Source organism: Antechinus flavipes, chromosome X (assembly GCF_016432865.1).
Source record: "Antechinus flavipes isolate AdamAnt ecotype Samford, QLD, Australia chromosome X, AdamAnt_v2, whole genome shotgun sequence".
NCBI lineage: Eukaryota > Metazoa > Chordata > Mammalia > Dasyuromorphia > Dasyuridae > Antechinus > Antechinus flavipes.
In genome coordinates this window covers 39,882,789-39,901,798 of record NC_067404.1, presented here as the reverse complement: position 1 = coordinate 39,901,798, position 19,010 = coordinate 39,882,789, and the positions used below count along the sequence as shown (strand labels likewise).

Sequence of the window (19,010 nt, the reverse complement as noted above, 5' to 3'; positions counted from 1 at the left end):
ATACAGATCTCTAAGAACTAGCGTCTACATCACTACTGGTGGCCGTGCATTAGTGTGTCTCATCATCTACGTTAGTAAGTTTTCTGCCTGCCAAAAATCAGGATAAGGTGCACTATACAAACACAGGCCACATGCTGGTGGCTTTTCGAAGTCTCCCACACACAGCGTGACACACTGGGCTTGCCGTGGAAGAGGAAAGATTCATCGATACCTGGACCTCATCAGATTCCCCAGGGGCAGAACCAAGCCCAGTGCTTACAGACTGGGTGCTCCACGACTGGGTTTTCACGAGCATGCTGCCCGCACTAGTGCCCCTGAGCAGTCTGTGCAGGTGATCCAGCCACTCCTGGAGATCCTGGCTGCTGGGACAGAACACCGTCATCCTCTCGAACAGGGGGCCTGCAAGTGGGAGAACGCGGAAGGTGAGCGGACCTTGGCCATCAGCCCTGCCGGAGGAGGCGATCGGTTGACGACCCCCTGCGTGGAAGGAGTTGTGTGGGGGCTTAACAGCCCCCACCCCGATCCCTGCCCACCACTTCACAGTCATAACTACTGGATACCGCAAAGGAAAGTTTCAGCCTTCCAAGTCCTTGGTGCTGCCAAAAGATTCCATGTTAGAAATCGCTCCTCTTATCGGTGAGGATGACGTCAAAGAAGAGACCTGACCATCTGCTTTGCCACTGCACCCTAAAGATCATGGGACTCTCCCATCTGCCTTGTAGCGGGAACCTTCCCCAGGTGTTGGCTCCCCCCATTACAGTATAAGCTCTAAGAGGGCAGGGGCCGTGATCCTTCTGTTTGTCTCCCCAGCGCTCAGCACGGCACTTTGTGCATAGTAGGTACATAATAAACGCTTCATTCATGTAATCTTCCCTTCTAAGTCCTCCTAAAGGAATGTGTTGGAGGTCACAGAAAGCACCTTTTGACTTTCCAGCCCTATCTAATCTCCATTTGAAGAGACAGCAAAACCCCAACAGAACATGTCTCTTTGGCTCACAGATCAAAATGGTTTTTTGATTGTCGTTCAGACCTACGACTTCATCGATCCGGGGAAACACCAGGATGGAAGTTCTCTGCCGACAGACCGACAAAGCATCTGTCACTTCTAGCTGAGGACCCGGGAGCCGAAGGCTTCCATGCTGTCTCTAGTACTTTTAATTTTGGAGGCGTAGAGCCAGGGTCCTCATCTCATATGGGGTCTTGGAACTGAATGTGGGGGTCACAAAATCCTGGTTTCTTTGAGGTCAGTTTTTGATTTGTTAGCCCTGTTTCCTATATCTAGAAATCTGGGGTTACATAAAAATGTCTTGGACGAAAAGGGGTCGTGAGTGGAAAAAGTTTAAGAAGCTCCAGTCTGGAGAATTCCTAGAGCGGAAACATCTGCCACCAGTCTGATTCAAATACTATTCTGCAGCACGGGGCCTTAGAGACTTGCCTTGGCCTCAGAGAGGTTAAGTGTTTTGCCCAGGGTCACACAGCTAGTCTGAGGCAGGATGTGAACCCAGATGTTCCAGCTTTTTCCACCGTTAAATCCTCGAGATGAGCACTGCTTCCGGCTCGAAACTCTACAATTTGACAGACTCCCTCCCTCTCAAGGGATTCCATTCCATTGTAAGAACAGTTCTCACTGTGAGGAAATCTCCCCTTCCTGCACCCCCATCCCCGTCCCCCGCCACATGAGGACATTTAGGTTTTTTTTTAGCCTGGATCAGATCTCGCATTCTCCCAGGCTGGGGAGAACCAAGTCTATCCACAGCCTGCTTGGCTTCTTGCTCCCAGATCTTGGGCCTTTCGTTCCATCTGAAGATGGATGGCAAGAAGGAAAGGACAGGAAGCTCCCATCGGTCACCTCTGCTACACCTCAATAGCTCGTAATTAAATTCAATAAGCAATTAGTAAGTACCCGCTGCGCACCGAGTGCTCTGCAGAGTACAGGTAGTCCAATGAACGAATGAGTCAGTCAAAAGGGATTGATCAAGGGTACGCTATATGCCAAACACTGTGCTAAGAGCTGGAGGTACAAACAGGAAAAAAAACAAAACAAGCTGACGACCCCAGAACCCCTGAGCTCGAGGAGCTTATGACATTCAGATGGGCCAAGTACATAGGAAAAGGTGGAGAGACTGCAGCCGGTGAGATGCCTGTTCCCACTGGGCCCGGGCGGGGAAGGCTTCACGCCCCTGGAGGGGGAGGGCCTTGGATCAGGAGAAGGGGGAGGCTGACGGCTAGGGGAGAGACTTCGAGTTCATTCGTCTTCCGAAATCCAGGGAAAGCTTACTGGCTTTGCCGCCACACCGGCGCCAAACAGCACCCCCACTCTCCCCCTGGCGAAGGAGTCACGTGCTACTGACCTGCTATTTCAAATGAGTAGTCAGTGCCTTCGCTTTCATCCAGTCTGGTTAGCATCATTCCCGCAATTGGGAGTTTTCCCTGGCAAAATGAGAAGGGGTTACTGAGAAGGGACTCTCCAAGGGTCCATTCATTCCCATTCCCATCTCTGACTTCCTCAGGAGCTGACAGCTGAGTTTTTCACATGGGGGTCATGGGATCACCAACGTGGAGCTGAACTGGGCCTCGGAGATTGAGCAATCCCAGCCATTCCACTTCAGACATGAAGGAAGTAGGCCCAGGGAGCTTAACTTGCCCAACGGCATGTAGTTATTAAGGGGTGGGGGGAGATTTTGGATTCCAAGTCCAGTACCTCATCCATGAAGTCCTGCTATCTCTCATTTATTAATAAGTCTCTTCAACCTGAGCTTTAACTTGCTAAAAGAAAGGAAAAAAGGGGGAGATTGCCTGTGGAAGCACGGGCCTGGGGGTATTCGTCTCTCAGCCTTCATCGTATTTTGAATTGACTGAAGCCTATTCTTAACATACTGTTAGAATTTGGGGACGCAGATCTAGTGAGCTCATTCACGGGGATGACGGAGGCCGGTCCGGAAGAGGTGGGGGCATAATGCTTCTCCCTTGGAAAATCGGAGCAATCTCATTCCCTCACCCAGGGTTCAAGCTGCCATTCACTAGGGGCCCAATGGCACCGTGCTGCTTTCCTGGCACGCCTTTCCACTGGAGTGGGCTGCCCCGCTTGACCTGAGGACCCAGGATTAGTATGGGGGTGGGGCTCCCACTTTCCCCACCAGGGAAGTTCTGTCATAGCTCGTCCCTATCCCTAGCCTTTGCCACACGTCATTTTCCATCGAGGCTTCTCCAACCTTCCTGCACTGTTCACAAATTACCCTTCATTCTAGAATGTTCTCTCCTATTCCTCCCGTTTCCTGGTGTTCCCCGAACCCTGTCTTTCTCCTGAAGGCCCCTACCGCTCTTGGTGTCTTCTCTCAGGCTGGCTATTTCTCCTCTCCCATCCCCAGAAAGCAAAGTATCGGAAAGACTGGCATCTCCTTGCCGCCCATAGCCACCCTCAGACCCTCCCCTGCTATGGTCACTCAGCGCATCTCCTCCTTTGAGTTTCACTCCATCTTATCCCAGCAGTGGCTGCTACCATTTATGGACCTAGGAGGCCTATTTATGTCTAGGGTCACTCTCTCCCCACTCCACAAAATCAGTCTTCTCCACTGCACTCCCGTCCCCTTTCGAGTGCCCTAGCCTCTCAGTACCTCAACATCCCCAACTCCCATGACCTCTGTCTCCAGTCTACTTCATCTATGTACCTGAGATGGGCCCCCAGCTAAATCTGCTCCAGGTACCAGAATTCCTCGCTAGTCACTGCTACAAGTCAGGCTGGTCTGAGGCCTACCTACCAGTAACTTGGAGTTCTGGATGTTTCTAGGGCCCCTGATGAACCGAGATTACAGACCAAGGGAAATCTACCTTTTTAAAAAGTCTGACAAGGTTTCCGAAGTACACAGCTTAGAGAGTCCAATTAGGCAGGGCGGCCATCATTAAGATGACCTTTTTCTTTTTTAAATGTCAATGATATGGGGTGGGCAAGTGTTACCGCTAATACTGTCTAGACAGCCCCTTAGACCTCCGCATATGGACGCCCGGCATGACAGCCGGAGCAGAGAGCACACACGATGCAATCATCAAGAGGAAATGAAATACACCATGAATTAAGGGACTATCTCTCTGCCCTTATGGGATGCGGCTAATAACTAAGGAAGTCAGGACCGGGTGTGTGGGCGGGCAGACAAGAGCGCCGGGCTGTCAGACCGCTGCCGTTCTGGTAATGATGATGACAGAGGTTTGGCACACTCAGAGTAGGAGCACCTGAAGAGTGACACTGGCTCCGACATGCACTCACCTGGTAGATAAAGCCGCTCATCCGAGGACTGGCTGATACCATGAGCAAAACGCTCGAAAATAACAAGAAATATCTTTCTTCTTTCTCCTAGAGTAGAGGGAGAGGCGAGAGAGAGAAATGCAGCAAGTTCAGAAGACGGGGATGGCTTTTGAAGGAGGCCTCGAATTCAAAAGGGTGGCACAGCAAGTGCCCATATGCCGTATTTGGAATCAGGAAGGCCTGACTTCAAATGTGGTCAGGCACTTCCTTGTTGTGGAAACTGCCTCAGTTTCCTCAACTGTAAAATGGGGATGACAATAGCACCTACCTCACGGGGTTGTTGTGAAGACCAAATGAAATAACATGTATGAAATATTTTCCAAACTTTAAAGGACTATAGAAATATTAGTTATTAAAAATGTATGTGTGAGCATCTGTAAGTTTATATACAGATATGTGTGCGTATGTATATCACAGTGAGTGTGTATATGTACCGTGTGTGCATGCGTACTGCATATGTGTACGTATGTGGCTGCATAAGGCTGTATATATGTGCATGGAGATGCATGTTTTTGAGACTCTCTACATGGAATATTTTCTGAAACCTGGCTCACAGAATCCCAGGCCTAGAACTCTAGCTCAGAGGCCAGCATGCTGAGGCCCAGAGGAAGGTCACATGGACACACAGAAGATGGCAGGTCCTCCGACCCCAAATCCAACGCTCAGTTCCCCCCTGCCGGCAAGTCCATAAAGAGGCAATTGTCCTCAAAACTGAATGAAGCCACAGACTATTACATTTGTACTTTAAAATGAGTCTAACGAGTTCTTCCTTCTCCATAAAAATAACAAAATTTGTATAGCACTTTTACGTCTGTGAAGCACTATCTCAAATAAACCTCCTGGTAGCCCTGTGAAGAAGGCACCACCATTTCCATTCAACAGATGAAAACACTAAGATTCAGAAAGGCGAATCGATCAACAAAGCTGTAAAGTGCTAAGCACTGTGCCAGGCACTGGGAATATGAAGACAAAAAGGAAAAAATTAGAGACAGGACTTGAACCCAGATTTTTCTGACTCTCAGACCAGCACTCTAACCCAGAAGCTACCCCACCCCCATGATCCTCTCCTACATAACCACAGCTCCTGACCGAGGTGACCGAATCGCTCGCTAAGGGTCTCTCTTTGCTTCCAAGTAGAAACTTGCCTCGCTCTGGGTATTCCCTTGGCTTCCAAAAGCACCCGATGCCCGATGCATCCTCGGACATCCTGACCCTTGCATTTAAAAGATGGCCCTCAACAGGCCTCAGCCTGGGACAATAAGGAGCCAGGAGGACACTAGAGCACACCCATCACATGTGCAAAAACACAGAGCAGCTTCACTAAACTTGGAGACTGGGAAACTCCCAACAGCTGACCAAGCAGGTCGAGTGGCCACACTCACCGATGATTTCATTTCACATCACGAAAAATGAGTTCTGAAATTGTAAGATTGGTAAAATGACGGCAGGTTGGAGGGGGAAGGGGGGAGGAGAAGAAAGGGGATATATTACATAGTGCAGGAAGCTCATTACCATAACATTTGCATCAAATATTTGGTCATGATACATTGGAACATTCAGGAACAGAGTTATCATTCTTTCAGCCACTTGTAAATCCAGCCACAAACAGAGCTGCCTTAAGCAGAGTCCAACCCGAAAAAGGGTTTTCCTTAACCATGGACTCCTAGATATCAGGGGGGTCCATGACCCTGGATGGGGAAAAAAAGTCCATCGCCATTTTCATTATCTCTAACTGAAATGTAACATTTCCTCTGATTATTTAAAGACACAATTCTGAGAAGGGATGCATCCACACTGTCAAAGGGGGCCCGGGGACATGGGGAAGATTAAGAAAACCTAGACTAGAGAGGGGCCATCAAAAGTTTCCCTTTTCCCAAGGGCCTTAATGGGCTCGGAAAAGAGAGGTAAACCGGCATCTGCTTTCATTTCCTTACCCTTTCCCTAATTCAGCCATCTTTAAGCCATTGCTCTCTCATCCTTCTGCCAGTTCACAGACCAAAAAAGTCTCTGCTCATCTTGAAAGCCAACCCTACAGGTGGCTGAGAGTCCATCACAGGCCCTTCCTTCTCTCGAAGGCCTTTGTTGCTATGCTTCTGCCCTTATCCAGTATCTTCAATCCCTTCTTTGCTGACTGTTTCTCCTTTGTCTTCAGATACGCTTGGAGCCTCTCTGCCCTAAACAAAGCTAAAAAGCCAACTCCTTCCTCCAATCTGATCCCATCCTGCTCCTCCTCTACCCTCCAAGTTCTTTCCTTCCAAAGTCCTTGTCGGTATGGTCTTACGCTTCCTTTGCCACGGCTCTGTCCTAAACTCTTCCATCTGGCCGCTAATCTCAGCACTCCATTAAGCCCCTCTTCTAGCTGGCCGACAATGCTAAAATTCCCTCCATGGAGTCTCTTCTATTTCTTGAGCCAAACCCTTCCCGCTCTTCAATGTGCAACTGAAGCCCCATTTCTTTCAACAAGCCTTCCTTCATTATTCCAATTTACACGAACATATGACATCTCTGGGACGCTGAGTGCCCAAACTCATCAAGGGGGATTTTCTCTCTCTGACACTTAATAGTAGGTAGATAGATAAGTAGCACACCGACAGACAAGTAGATCTCTACAAGGTCTTGGAAGGTAGACGTCGGAGTCCAGTGTCTACACAGCTCTTAGGAGATTTCTTTAGCTCCTAAAATGGATTTCTGAAGGCTGAGGGTTAAATGATGCTGCTGAACAAAAGCCAGGGACACTGTCGGAAGGCTAAGATTAAATCTTGCATTTCTACCTCCGGCCTTGGTCCTGGGTCCCAGACAATGATCCGATTTAGGATTAGGGATTACTAAAATTTCCCTTTAGGCTTAGCATGTAAATGAATTTGAATAAACCCTAGATCTAAGTAAAGGAAACAAGTGGTCATCGTCCTCCATCCTCCTTTATTCTATACCTGTGCTGGCAGCAAAAACAAAAGCAATCCATCTTGGTGTAGGTGTCTCATGGAAGGTGAAAAGCCTTATGGTTCCCTTAAATATCATATCTATGTATATGTATGGAAAAATAGATGTGCATAAATATACATCTGTAGGGTGTCCTAAAAGTCTTAATATGGGTTTAAGCTATTAAAGTTATTAAAGCTTAAAACTGCATTCAGACTTTTGGGACTATCTGTATTATATTGCATAGAATACAATATTTTATTGTATTTTTCTGGAGGTTTCTTATGGGCTTATTTTCCCTTCCCAGATAAGTTACCAAGTCCTCAAGGGCAAAAAAAAAAACCCACCCCTCATGTTTCTTCCCTAAGGACTAGGGTGTTTAGTACAGTGCTAGCCAGAAAGTAAGTCTCAATTTCTGGACCAAAAGTCCTCACGTTAGGCCCTGGTGGAGGAAAGAATCACGTCAAAGTCGCAATCTCTTACCTCATTGTTGCCACACTGTACCATTACTTGCGACATAAAGATGACATTGCCCAGGGTTTTTATATCGTCTCCTTCCCAGCCCTGGATGGTTTCGGAAAGAATCTGCAATTCCAGTTGTTTCTTCTTTCTCAGGTCCTGACACTGAGCCTGTGGAGCCAAAGCACTTTGTTACCACTCTCATTCAAAGCAAGAACTGCTTGCTGGGTAAATGGAGGTGAAAGAAGATTCAAGTCAGAGGGAATTTGGGACGATTAGACTCGTAAGGCAGATTGGACCAGTCGCTGCAGGCCTTGGAGGGGTAGAAAGTGTGTAGAATATAAGTCCCTGGAGGGGAGCTGATCACAGAATCTCAGAGTTCAGAGGAAAATAAATCACAGTCCAATCTGTATACGCATATTCTCTATTTTCTTGACAAGTGGCCATCCAGATTTTGCTCGATGTCATCTAACAAAGGGGAGGGGAGACACATAATTCAACTTTAGGACATCCCTCAAGGCCGCGAAGGTTTTCTACACTTGCAACTTCTACCCAGTGGTCCTAAGTCTGCCCGCTAGGGTCAAGCAGTACAATTCGAATTAATGCGTCTTCCAAGTGCTGGTCACTCTGGAGATACCTGATGGCTAATAGCTTCCCCCTAAGACTTTTTTCTCCAAGCCAAACATTCCCAGTTCCTCTGCTCAATCCCCATGAGGCATGAAGTCAAGGGCCTTCATCAGCCTGATGGCTCTCCTGGGAACGCTCTCTAGATCATCAGCGACCTTCATAAATCAGAGTGCCCGTGATGGTACGTAGCACTCCAGATGTAGTAAATCCCTGACTGAGCCCGATGACATCACCACCATCATAGTCCCGGATGTGATGTCTCACTTAACACAGCCTAAGACTGCATTTGCAACCTGGACCACAGTATCATGCTATTGGCCTATACCGGGCTCGCTTACAATCTCCTGACCTCTCTAGCTCTTTTTCAGATGAACCGCTGTCTAGTCACGCCTTCTCCGTTGTCTACTTCTCAATTTGACTTTTGAACCAGTTCTAAGATTTTATATACTTTACGTCCGTATTAAATTTTCTCTCTGCGATCTAATACGTTACCAGCCTTCTCGGCTTTGTGTTGTCTGCACAGTTGGGAAGCAAGATATCTATGCCTTTATCCGGGTCACTGATTAAAAAGTTAAGGGACACAGAGACAAGCAGAGATCTCTGGGTCACTCCGCCGGAGACTTCCTTCCACTCTGCCATGGAATCATTAATGACTTTTTTATTCCAGTTATTCGACTAGTTCCGAATCCATCTGACTGTATATTCTAGCCAACATCTCTCCATATTTTCCACAAGACTATCATAAACAACTTTACCGACTGCTCAGCTAAAATCTCCATTTTGCTCAGTTCCCAAGTAGCTTCTTGAAAATGAGAGAAAACAGACAATAAGATGAAAATAACCCAAAGATTGAAAAGAAAATCCTAGTCTTTATGTCACCACCATTCAAATCAATCTTGTAGTGAAAACATATGTTTTGTGCCTTACGCTTTAATTAGGCCAGCAGTAGGTCTCTCTAAATAATGCAATAAATTGTCTCAGGAGAAGAAGAAGAAAATTACTTGTAATTCAGAATGAGCTGGGGCTGGCAAGGAATGCTAAGACCGACAAAAAGAACCTTTTTGAGATTACAGGTCGGAGTTAAAAGACAACGGATAGAAGTATGAAATTGCCTACATAAAGGGAAACAGATTTAGACTTCACGTAAGGCAAAAACTTCCGAACGACTCCAGCTGTCCCTGAATGGAATGGGCTGCCTAGAGAGGCAGTGGGCTCACCCCTCACTGGAGGTTTTGAAGTGAATGTTGGGGAACTATCAGCTATGATATGATGTGGAAGGGACTCTTATTCAGATACCTGCTAACTTCTGAGATCTCTTCCAAGTCTCAGTTCCATGATGACAAAGCAAGAAGGCCCTCCCTCCCAGTTTGCCAACTGTGTTTTATGAATATACAAAGCATCCAAGTTCTATTAAATGTTAACACTGCAGAACATTTTAATGACACCCCCCCACAGTAAGTGCATATGTGAGCACACGCTGAGCTATGCCATCATTCCAAACGAGGTGGATTGTTTTCATTTCATGCTTTCCCTAAAACCTTTGCTGTCTTCTTCAATAAAACCATCACATCTTTTCTCATACTGTGTGAGGCGAAGGATTTAGCCAAAAAGTCCTTAGCCTTAGTCGCGGGCAAGCCCATTTTGAAGGCTGTCTATATCACTTCCTAGCCATGTGGCTAAAATGAAACAGTAGAGGAAGGGAAGAAGCAGGACCACTACATAATTGGAATAAATAAGAAACGGGAGGCTCTTTCTATAGAGGAAAGAGCTGGACCCTTTAAGGACGAAGTGCTTGCTCATCTCCCAAGGAATGAGGATGTGACTGGATCTGCTCAGGTGAGAATTCATCTACTACTGCTCGGAGAAGGACTATATGAGTTTGTGGTGAGCGGTGACTCCCACCGGAGGGGAGAATGGGGCAGTTATTTGTCAAGGTGACAATCGTCCTCCAGAATGTGACAGAAAGTCTTCCAAGATCTAGCAAAACAAACACTGACTGCCCAGTTTGGACAACTTAGGTAGGCACAAAGGAAATGGCCAAACGAAACCCAGAAATTACTGTCAAAGGTCATGAAGTCATGAGCAAGAAACTGAAGACCTCAGAGATACAGGTGGTGTTGCACCATTGCTGCCCATCGAGGGCAAAAGCTTCAGAAGAAAAAGGAAGGTTAAGAAGATGGCAAGTAAAAGTAAATTCTGGAGCTCTAGCCCAAGGTTCAAAATATAGAAACGTGAGGCTTGCGGCCGAAGACACCTGACAAGTAAGAAAGTATGAGCTCATACACTTACAAATCATCAAATAAAAAGGAAGAGAGAAGGAGAAACTTATTTGTTCCTATCAAATTAAATTCCATTGGTTCTCAAACTTTTATAATGCTAGAACTCCTCAATTTAAACAAAACTTTGGCAGAATTCTTGAAATGAAACTCTCTAAGATTATTCTTGCAAATGTCCATTAACAGACAACAAAAGGTTCATTTGAAAAAAATAAACCTGGGATGTATCGGGGTTCCCTGCAGCATGATTTGAGAAACCCCTGCTCTATACCAAAGGAAGAAGCTACAATGCGGGAAGAATAGCAGTACAGACGATCGAAAACTCAAGGGAAACAGATCCAAAGGAGATGGGAGCAGCAAGAATCCTGGTTCGGGCAGATGCAGATCCTGTATCTGGCCAAGAAAAGAAAAGAAAGATCAGCAGGTAGATAGGTAGACTTAGAGATAGGTCAGTAGTTAGACAGATATAGACAGACAGATAATACACTGATTGCAAAGATTCTCACAGGCTTGAACAATGGCTTGAAGTCTAATAAGACAAAATTGAATAGGAATAAGTAATTAATGGCTTATGTTTAAGTGAAAAAAAAAAAACGAAATTGACTTCATGGGACTAAGATTTGGGAAGCATGGCTAGCAAGCGGTCTAACTGGAAAAGATCCCGTGGTTTCAGTGGATTGTAAGATCAATATAGATCAATGATGATACATCAGCCAAAAAAAGCAAATGCTATCTTGGCGTGCATCCCAAACTAAGGATCTGGATCTGACGGTAGGTGGTGTACTTCTCCGTGGTCAGATCACATCTGGAGGGAACACCGCATTTAATTCTAGGCGCCGCACTTCAGAAGCAATATTGGAGACGTCTGGGGGAAAGAGACTGAGGAGGGTGGGGGTACTGTAAAAAAAAGGCCTTGTCGTCAAGTCACATGAGGATCAGCCAAAGGAGCTGCAGAAGAGATGGCTTAAGAGGATCATGAGAGTTATAGTCAAGTACTTGTGCTCATTCATGGTAACAGGAGACCCATTGGGCCTGGCCCTGAAGGGTAGAATTAGAAACCACGTATGGGCATTGCAAAAAGGCAGATTTCATTTGCTGCCAGGAAAATAAAAACTTCCCAACAGCGAAAGCTGTCCCAGAGAAAATGGGGCTGCTTTGAGAAGTAGTGAGCTCCCTGTTCCTGGAGGTCTTCAAGCAATGGCAACCTCTTGTTAGGAACATTGTGCGATGGTTCTTGTTCACATACAGGTGAGATAAGATGGTCTCTTTCTATTTCAAGTTTGTGATTTTATGTCACTGCAGAGAGTGCTTCCCCTTTCTGGTCCTCAGTTTGCGTCTCCCTGAAATGAGGAATATCAGACCTACCTCACGTGAACTGCAACATGACAAATTTAGAACTGGAAGGGACGTTAAGGACCATCTAAGCAACCCCCCCTCATTTTACAGAGGAGGAAATTAAGACGCAGAGAGGTAAGCCTCTCGGTCAACAAGCATTTATTAAGCAGTTACTGTTTGTTAGACCCCATTCCAAGTGCTGGAGATATAAAGAAAGGTAAAAACAAAACACAAAACCCATAACCTGCCAAAGGTCACAGAGACAGTAGGAAAGAGAAGTGGAATTCAAACCTAGACCCTCTAAGTACAGAGCCAGTATTTTTTCTGTTTCTATAATGACACATGGGAAGTACTCTGGCACTAGCTGAAGGCTACAGCACAGTGTCAGAGATGGCGAGACGGCCTTGGAACCGGCAAGATCTCTGAACTCTACTGGCTGGGTAGCCTTGGGTAGGATACTTAATGTCTCAGGGACGTGGGCAACTCTCAAAGAGCCTAATTCTCAGAGAAGGTGCCAGTTTCCACCGGTACAGGGAATACATAGAACTTCTCCCTCACATCAATGAAATCACAAGGCCATTCCCAAGCCTCTTATGATTCTGACCATACCCTGTGCGGAAGGGTCAGAAGTCAATATAGCCTACCAGTAACGGACTATAATCTGAATCCTAAGGAATACGGTAAGGGCACAAAAACCGATCAGGGAGGCAAGAAAGCCAATCAGGCCAAGCTATACCCTGTAGACACTGAGCAATAGAGTCCTCTGGTCTTGAAGTTGATAGTGATGGGTAAGTCACTTGCCAGGGGCAAAAAAAGGGAAGAAAACAAGCAGAGATGAGGATGGGTCACAAAGCATCCAGAGAATGAAAGAAGGAAAGGTTCTTTAAAACTGAGATTCTCCAGTCTGGTTAGTTCACCTCCCTGTGACCATTCCTCCAGAATCCTTTTGTCTTTTTCATGTCAATTTCAGGGAAATGGTCATTTGACCATAAGGAGGTGAAAAAAAAATGATGACCGCTCTAAAAATCCAAGACCACAGGTGCCCTCGGAAGAACAGGTTGAGGTATCAAAAGACCCACCCTTCACGAAGCACTTTTTTCCTTTCATGGTATCAGGAGGGATTTTTACTTCCTTGCTATGAATGAACTGCCACATTGCCGTCTCTTGGCAATCGGCTCCAACGCTCACGTCGGGCTCCTTTCAGTGACTCATGAGTTGCACAAAGTACAAGGTGGTCCATACTGGGATAGAGATAGACACAAAAGGAAATCCCCCACCTACACACTGGTGCTTCATGTGGCAGATATTGAAAATGCGTTGACTTCATAGACTCAGGTTTGCAAGCTTTGATAGGTAAGCACAATTTTTTGGAATACGGAGAAGACAAAAGTTAAATGAAACCTGAACCCGGTGGTGCTGCCCCTAAGCCCACTGTTTCCACTCTTGAGACCTTTGCACTTGGAAAAAAGCGTCAGCTTTGAGTCACTGGTTTTAGGGACACAGCACAGAAATGGGGACCGTCACCTACCGCCAGAGCCTTGAATGATCCAATCGCTTTCAGAACGTCCTGGTGATCCAGATGAGACTCCTAAGAGAAGAGAGAAACTCCCTTAATTTTGTTTTAGCCACTGTACTGAGAATCCCAGCATCCCGTTCTCCTCCATTACAAGAAGGATTAGCCACATCAGGCAGTTGGTTTCACATCATAGATTCTGTCACCCACAAGTCCCCATTTCCCTTTTTGTTGTTTTCATTTAACTACCTATAAGAATTCTGTGTGACAAGTTGCTTTGCTTCTCAGGGTCCCGGGCAACTCTCTAGGACTATTGCGTTACAAACAGGGCATCTCTGATCTGTGTCAGTAAGGGGAGTCTCCACACCAAAGCTGATGACAATGACATCCTGGGTCCAGAAAGAAGATGAGAAGGAAGAAGAGGAGGAAAAAAAAAGGGAGGAGGAGGAGAGGAGAAAAAGGAGGAAGAGGAAGAAGAATTCTTCCAAAGGGAGGCATCATTAGGCCAAAATGCCAGGAGTATGGGAATTTCGGGTGCAGCACAGGAGTTGTAATAGTTGGCCCAATCTGCTTTGCAAAGATCTTTCCAAATGGATGTTATAGGAACCGACCTAAACCCAAATTGGAAAATGTCAATGTTTCCTTCCAAAGATTACTTCTGAAACAAGGCCCGAGGATCTCATGGAACTTATAACCCCAAGAATCTCATGGAACTTGTAACCCCAAGTAAGTCATCAAAGTGGAAAATATGAATAGATTCCTTAGTTCACGTCCCAGGTGACGGATCTAGAGCTGACAACCAAAGGAAGACAAAGATATCTCAGTTACCTCCCTAACTTCTGGAAGTCAACGTCACCAAAGAACCACTTGAAATCCTCTCCTTAGTCTCATCCCTTGGTGACAGAATACTAAACTGGGTGGATATGATTGTGATCCAGGACAGATACGTAAGGAAACTCAAAGCCTAAAAAAGGCCTTGCATGGTCACAAGAAACATAATCAATGCAGTAATCTGCTTTAGCAATGGCAAGATAAAGGCATTCCCTCTGGGCTTAAGTTTCGTGCTATTTTAAAAATAGATCTTCTCTTTCATAAAATACCTTTGCTTTGAACTAATTGTCATGTCCCCACTGACTAGTAAAGGTAAACATACTGGTGGGGGCTCCTGAGCAATGGGTTTGAGTGGCTTCAGCTCCAAAGCAGACTCTGAACCTGCAGTAGCCTCATCTGAGGGATCTACTCTGCTGGTCTGAGGGTTCTCCCATGAGCCACTGCTGTTTCTGTTAAGTTCTCCCAACGGGAGAAAGAGGCCGGACTCCTTCTAGATTCCAGATTCAGGAGGGTGGATAAAACATCAGAGGTAGGTATTCCATGCTGTCCTTTTCATGTTCTGACCCACCCTTTAGCTTAACTGCTCTGTTAAGAAAGTCAGAAAGCCAGAACAAGCCTCTGAGCCAGCTAGAGATGAGTTATCTAATGGTGAGAGGAAACAGGCTGCCTGGACCAGATGCAAGTAGAGAAAGCTCGGGTGAAGGGAAATGTCAAGGATGGGGTTCAAGCAGGGAAAAGAGTGGTCTTTTTATTTTATTTTATTTTTTTGGCCCGAGCCATTCATTCCTGAGCACGCACAGTGCTGAACAACAGCAGAAATGGATTTTTCCTGATAACTGGCGATGACAAGCCAGAGACGTTCCAGCTGTTGGCAAGGTAGCCAGAGGTCAGCTCTTTGCTGAGCCCTAACAGAAAGCTCACCCTGGCAGCCTTGGCTCAGCAGCTCCCCCACTGCCTCCGGGCAGAAGACAGGTCCTATACCCTGAGAATGTGGTTTTGCACACGGTGGGGCTAGCAGAGAAATACATAGCCTCTTTCTTTAAAGTTAACCGAGCCTTTTTAAAACCTCAAACCTTTCCCCAGACAACAGGAAGAGCAACTAGGGTAAATGCAACCTCCCCGAGTGGGCCCTCTTCCCCCACCTACAGCCGCAGAATATATAGATAGGATAGCACAGGACTAGGAACACAGTAGGTGCTCATGAAATGCTCACTGGCTGAAATATTTCCAAGAAGTTTCAAGGGTCTGTTGGCCCATTTAAGGCCTGAGCCCAAGTCCTATTTATTCAAATGAGTTTGCTGTAGCTACAGTACCATTATCCTAGGTAAAGATAGAGGCTCTACATGTAAAAGGGCGCCTTTCCTTCTTTTCAGAGTTAGGGGACTATGGGTAGGGAGCAGCGCATATACCATCAGACTTGGTTGTTTTTTTCAGTTTCACTGAACCACTTTGTTTCGATTTCTTTTTTTATCTTTTATGAAGAGAGCCGGAAAGGGATCCATTTGGAAATAAAGGAGACAGGAGAATGAAAGAGATCAATAAAAACTGTTAAAATGGGAGAAAGAAGGTGAATCTGTGTCGATGGTCATATATTTTTACTCATCAGCCCCGAGTCCATTTCGGAGTTTAAACGTCCCTGGAAAGCACCTGAAATTTTTAACATGACTTTGGATCTTAGGAGACTAAACTCGAAGCTGAAATTGAGTTGTCAAAATGATAAAAATAAAAAGAATAAAAAGAATAAAGCTCCTCCAAGAGCCCCAAAGCTCCCTGGCTGAAGAGCAGGGGCAGAGCAGGTAGCTCCAAGCCCGGTGTCACCAAGCTGTTTTTGGCGATAACTGATGGGGCGAGAGGAAATCTGGGGCACGGCAAGTGGGGAGAAAAGCCCTGCCAAGGGCCCCCCTCTGGGGCTGCTGCTACACTGCACTTAGGATCCATCTGATCCATTTTCCTCCTTTAGAGGATAACCTAAGGAGGAGGCTAACAAGAGACCCAATGAAGCTTCTGCTTTCTACCCAAAAGGTGCCCTCCACATGGCCAACAGATTGCGGCCTGTCTCTTACCTCCATGTGGCGCTCCAGCTCTTGGAGGAGAGACACGTACTTTTCCAGTCGCATGAAGGGCTTGCTGAGGTTTGTTGTCAACAGAAGAATCCCCGGATTGCTTGCTCCTTGACTCTCCATAAACTTTTCCAGACTGTCACTAGAGAGAAACAGAAGCACTCTTCACTTCATGGGCCATGGGCAATGTTCCCATGGGCAGGCCTGACCACAAATGCTCCACGGTGCTAGGCTGGTAAGGTGGAAGAACTGAAGAAGCATCTCCATAGAACTTACCGTGCCAGCCACTGTGCTAAGCATTTTACAAATATCCTCTCGCTTGATCCTCACAACAACACTGGGAGATGGAGTCCTTTTATTATCTTCATTTTACAAAAAAAAGAAACTGTGGCCAACAGAGGTTTACCCAGGGTCACACGGCCCTCCTTCCTCCATCCTTTCTGTCACCCGCGTTCCCAATCACAGTCATCCAGCCATCATATTCCAGATTCAATCGCTTCCAAGTCTGCCAATTGGCCTCCGCATCTTACTCGATCATCTCTTCCTTCCCACTGACAGAGCCAAGTCCCTACTTCATGGTCCTCATTGTGTCCCCCCTGGACTACTGCAACGGCCTCCCTCCCTCCTTCCTCTCCCCTCTCCAATCTATCCATCCATCCTCCAAACCATCCAACTGATATCTGCAAAACCCAGCTCAGCCCACGGCCTTAGGGGTTCCCAATTGTGTCTATGAGACAACACCAACTCTACTTGGCGTGGAAAATTCACCACGATCTCGTTTCAACTAACCTTTCCCATTTGGTTGCCTATCAGCTGGTTGCATAGAAGAAGACGTGAGATCAAAATCCTGCCTCGGACCCTTAGCCGTGTGACTCTGGGCAAGTCACTTTCCTTCTGCCTGCCTCAGTTTCCCCATCTGTAAACTGAGATGAATAGGAGCAGTCACCTCCCAGGGCTGCTGAGAGGATCAATGAGACATGGAAGCTGCTTTGCCAACCTTCATATATTTATTATGTACACGCTAGCTAGCATCATCCTGATGACATCTGTACCCCTCACAAACTAGTTTCCAGCCAAATCGGATGGCCTGCTGCTGCCAGTGCGAGCCGTGCCATCTCCTGCCTCCTCTTTCTGGGCTCGCCTTTGTCTCAGAGGAGCCTCGGCTCCATTCGAGGCTCAACTTCAGCGTCACCTACTCCTTATAGGAAGTCTTTCCTGACACTGTCCTCCCTAGCCCGATCACTGTCAAAGAGTATAATGAGAGAACAGACCATGTCACATTTGCAGCAATGGCAGCCAAGAGCGATGGTCAAGGCTGGGCCTCTGCCTGGCTGGACCAGCTGCCTCCACCTAGAGAATCTAGAGACACCCGCTGCCTTAGCTCTATTCTCTCATTTGACTCTTCCCACAACCTTAGAGTGGGTTTAGAGCTAGAGGGCATCACATTTGGTCCCATTTTGTATACAAGGAAACCGAGGCAATGAAAAAACTGAAATAATTTGCCCATTGTCACATAAGCAAAGTTTTCTCTCCTCTGACCTCGTCACTCCCCAACTCCATAAACTTCAGGGGCTCCCTAGTACCTCTTGGCACCAAACACAAAATCCCATTGGTTTTTAAGGCTCACCATCACTAGGTCCCTCCCTCCTCTCGCAGCCTTTCACATTTTACTCCCTTCCCTAGTCTGTGACCCAGGAACATCATCTCCATACTGTTCCTCTCCCAGTGCAGGCCTTCTCCCACGCCTAGTCTACCCTCCTTCCTCACTGCTACCTCCTGGTTTGTGAGGCTTCCTTCAAATCCTTGCTAAAATCCCACCTCCTCCAGGCAGCCTTTTCTGAGCCCTCTCAATGCCAGGGCCTTCCCTCTGTGATCATCTCCTAACTGTTTCTACACAGCGGTCCGGGTACTTATCTGCCCCATCAGCTTGGAAGCACCCCGAGAGCAGGGATAGAGTCTTTTGCCTTTCTTTGTCTCCCTAGAACCTGACACATAGCAGGTACTTCAGAAATACTTGATCTAGCCCTTTCTTCCCCTCCCCAGCAGAGATTAGCACAGTGCTGGGCTTGACTTAATTTCATCAAGACTAGAAAAATCAAAGGCTACTCTACATCGCAGGCTCAAAGGCTTCTCGAGGCAGAGGGAAGGCTCAGCCATCCAGGTTTTCACAGCCTTTTTTAGTCATCTCGTTCCACCTAGAGGCCTGCACAAAGAAGTTCACCTACGACATGAACGGCAGGCAGGGCTGAGGATCACAACTTCTCCTCCCTCTCCTTCCTGTCTGGTGCCCTCCCGCCGTCTCCCTACTTCTGACTTCTCACCCCCAAAGAGGGTGAGAAATCCCAATTTGTGCATTTCTCTCCTTGGCAGTCCTGGTCTGCAGAGAATGCTGGGAATCTTCCTGCTGGCTAGGTTTCAGGATCGGTGGCAGCAGAGAGGTGCTCTCATTGGCTTGTGTTCTAGCCGGATCCCATCACAGCCTAAATAAGCATGGGATGGCTGCGGAGAGGAATCCTGCCTGGAGTACTCAGGGAAACGAACTGTATGGATGAAGCCTAATGAATCCCACCATTTCCAGAGGAGGAAACTAAAGCTCTGAGAAGGGACATGATCTACCCATGATCACTATTAAATGAAGAAGTGCTGTTATATAGTAGAGAAATGCCGGACTAGGAGGCAGGAAGCTTTGG

The 19,010-nt window shown here is 46.7% G+C and overlaps 1 protein-coding gene across 6 annotated transcripts in view; it reads right to left on the bottom strand.

The window, feature by feature from the left end:
* ARHGEF6 (Rac/Cdc42 guanine nucleotide exchange factor 6) overlaps positions 1–19,010 on the bottom strand; it is a 112,704-nt gene that overhangs the window by 14,201 nt on the left and 79,493 nt on the right. For 4 of the 6 annotated variants that reach the window (XM_051969324.1, XM_051969322.1, XM_051969325.1 and 1 more), the window contains 6 exons: positions 16,324–16,462; positions 13,445–13,504; positions 7,703–7,849; positions 4,262–4,348; positions 2,352–2,430; positions 212–399 (listed from right to left, as the gene is read on the bottom strand). In XM_051969324.1, coding sequence (XP_051825284.1) covers positions 212–399; positions 2,352–2,430; positions 4,262–4,348; positions 7,703–7,849; positions 13,445–13,504; positions 16,324–16,462 — 700 coding nt within the window. The remainder of the gene's footprint in view (positions 1–211; positions 400–2,351; positions 2,431–4,261; positions 4,349–7,702; positions 7,850–13,444; positions 13,505–16,323; positions 16,463–19,010) is intronic. The other 2 variants (XM_051969323.1, XM_051969326.1) reach the window with 1 other exon arrangement.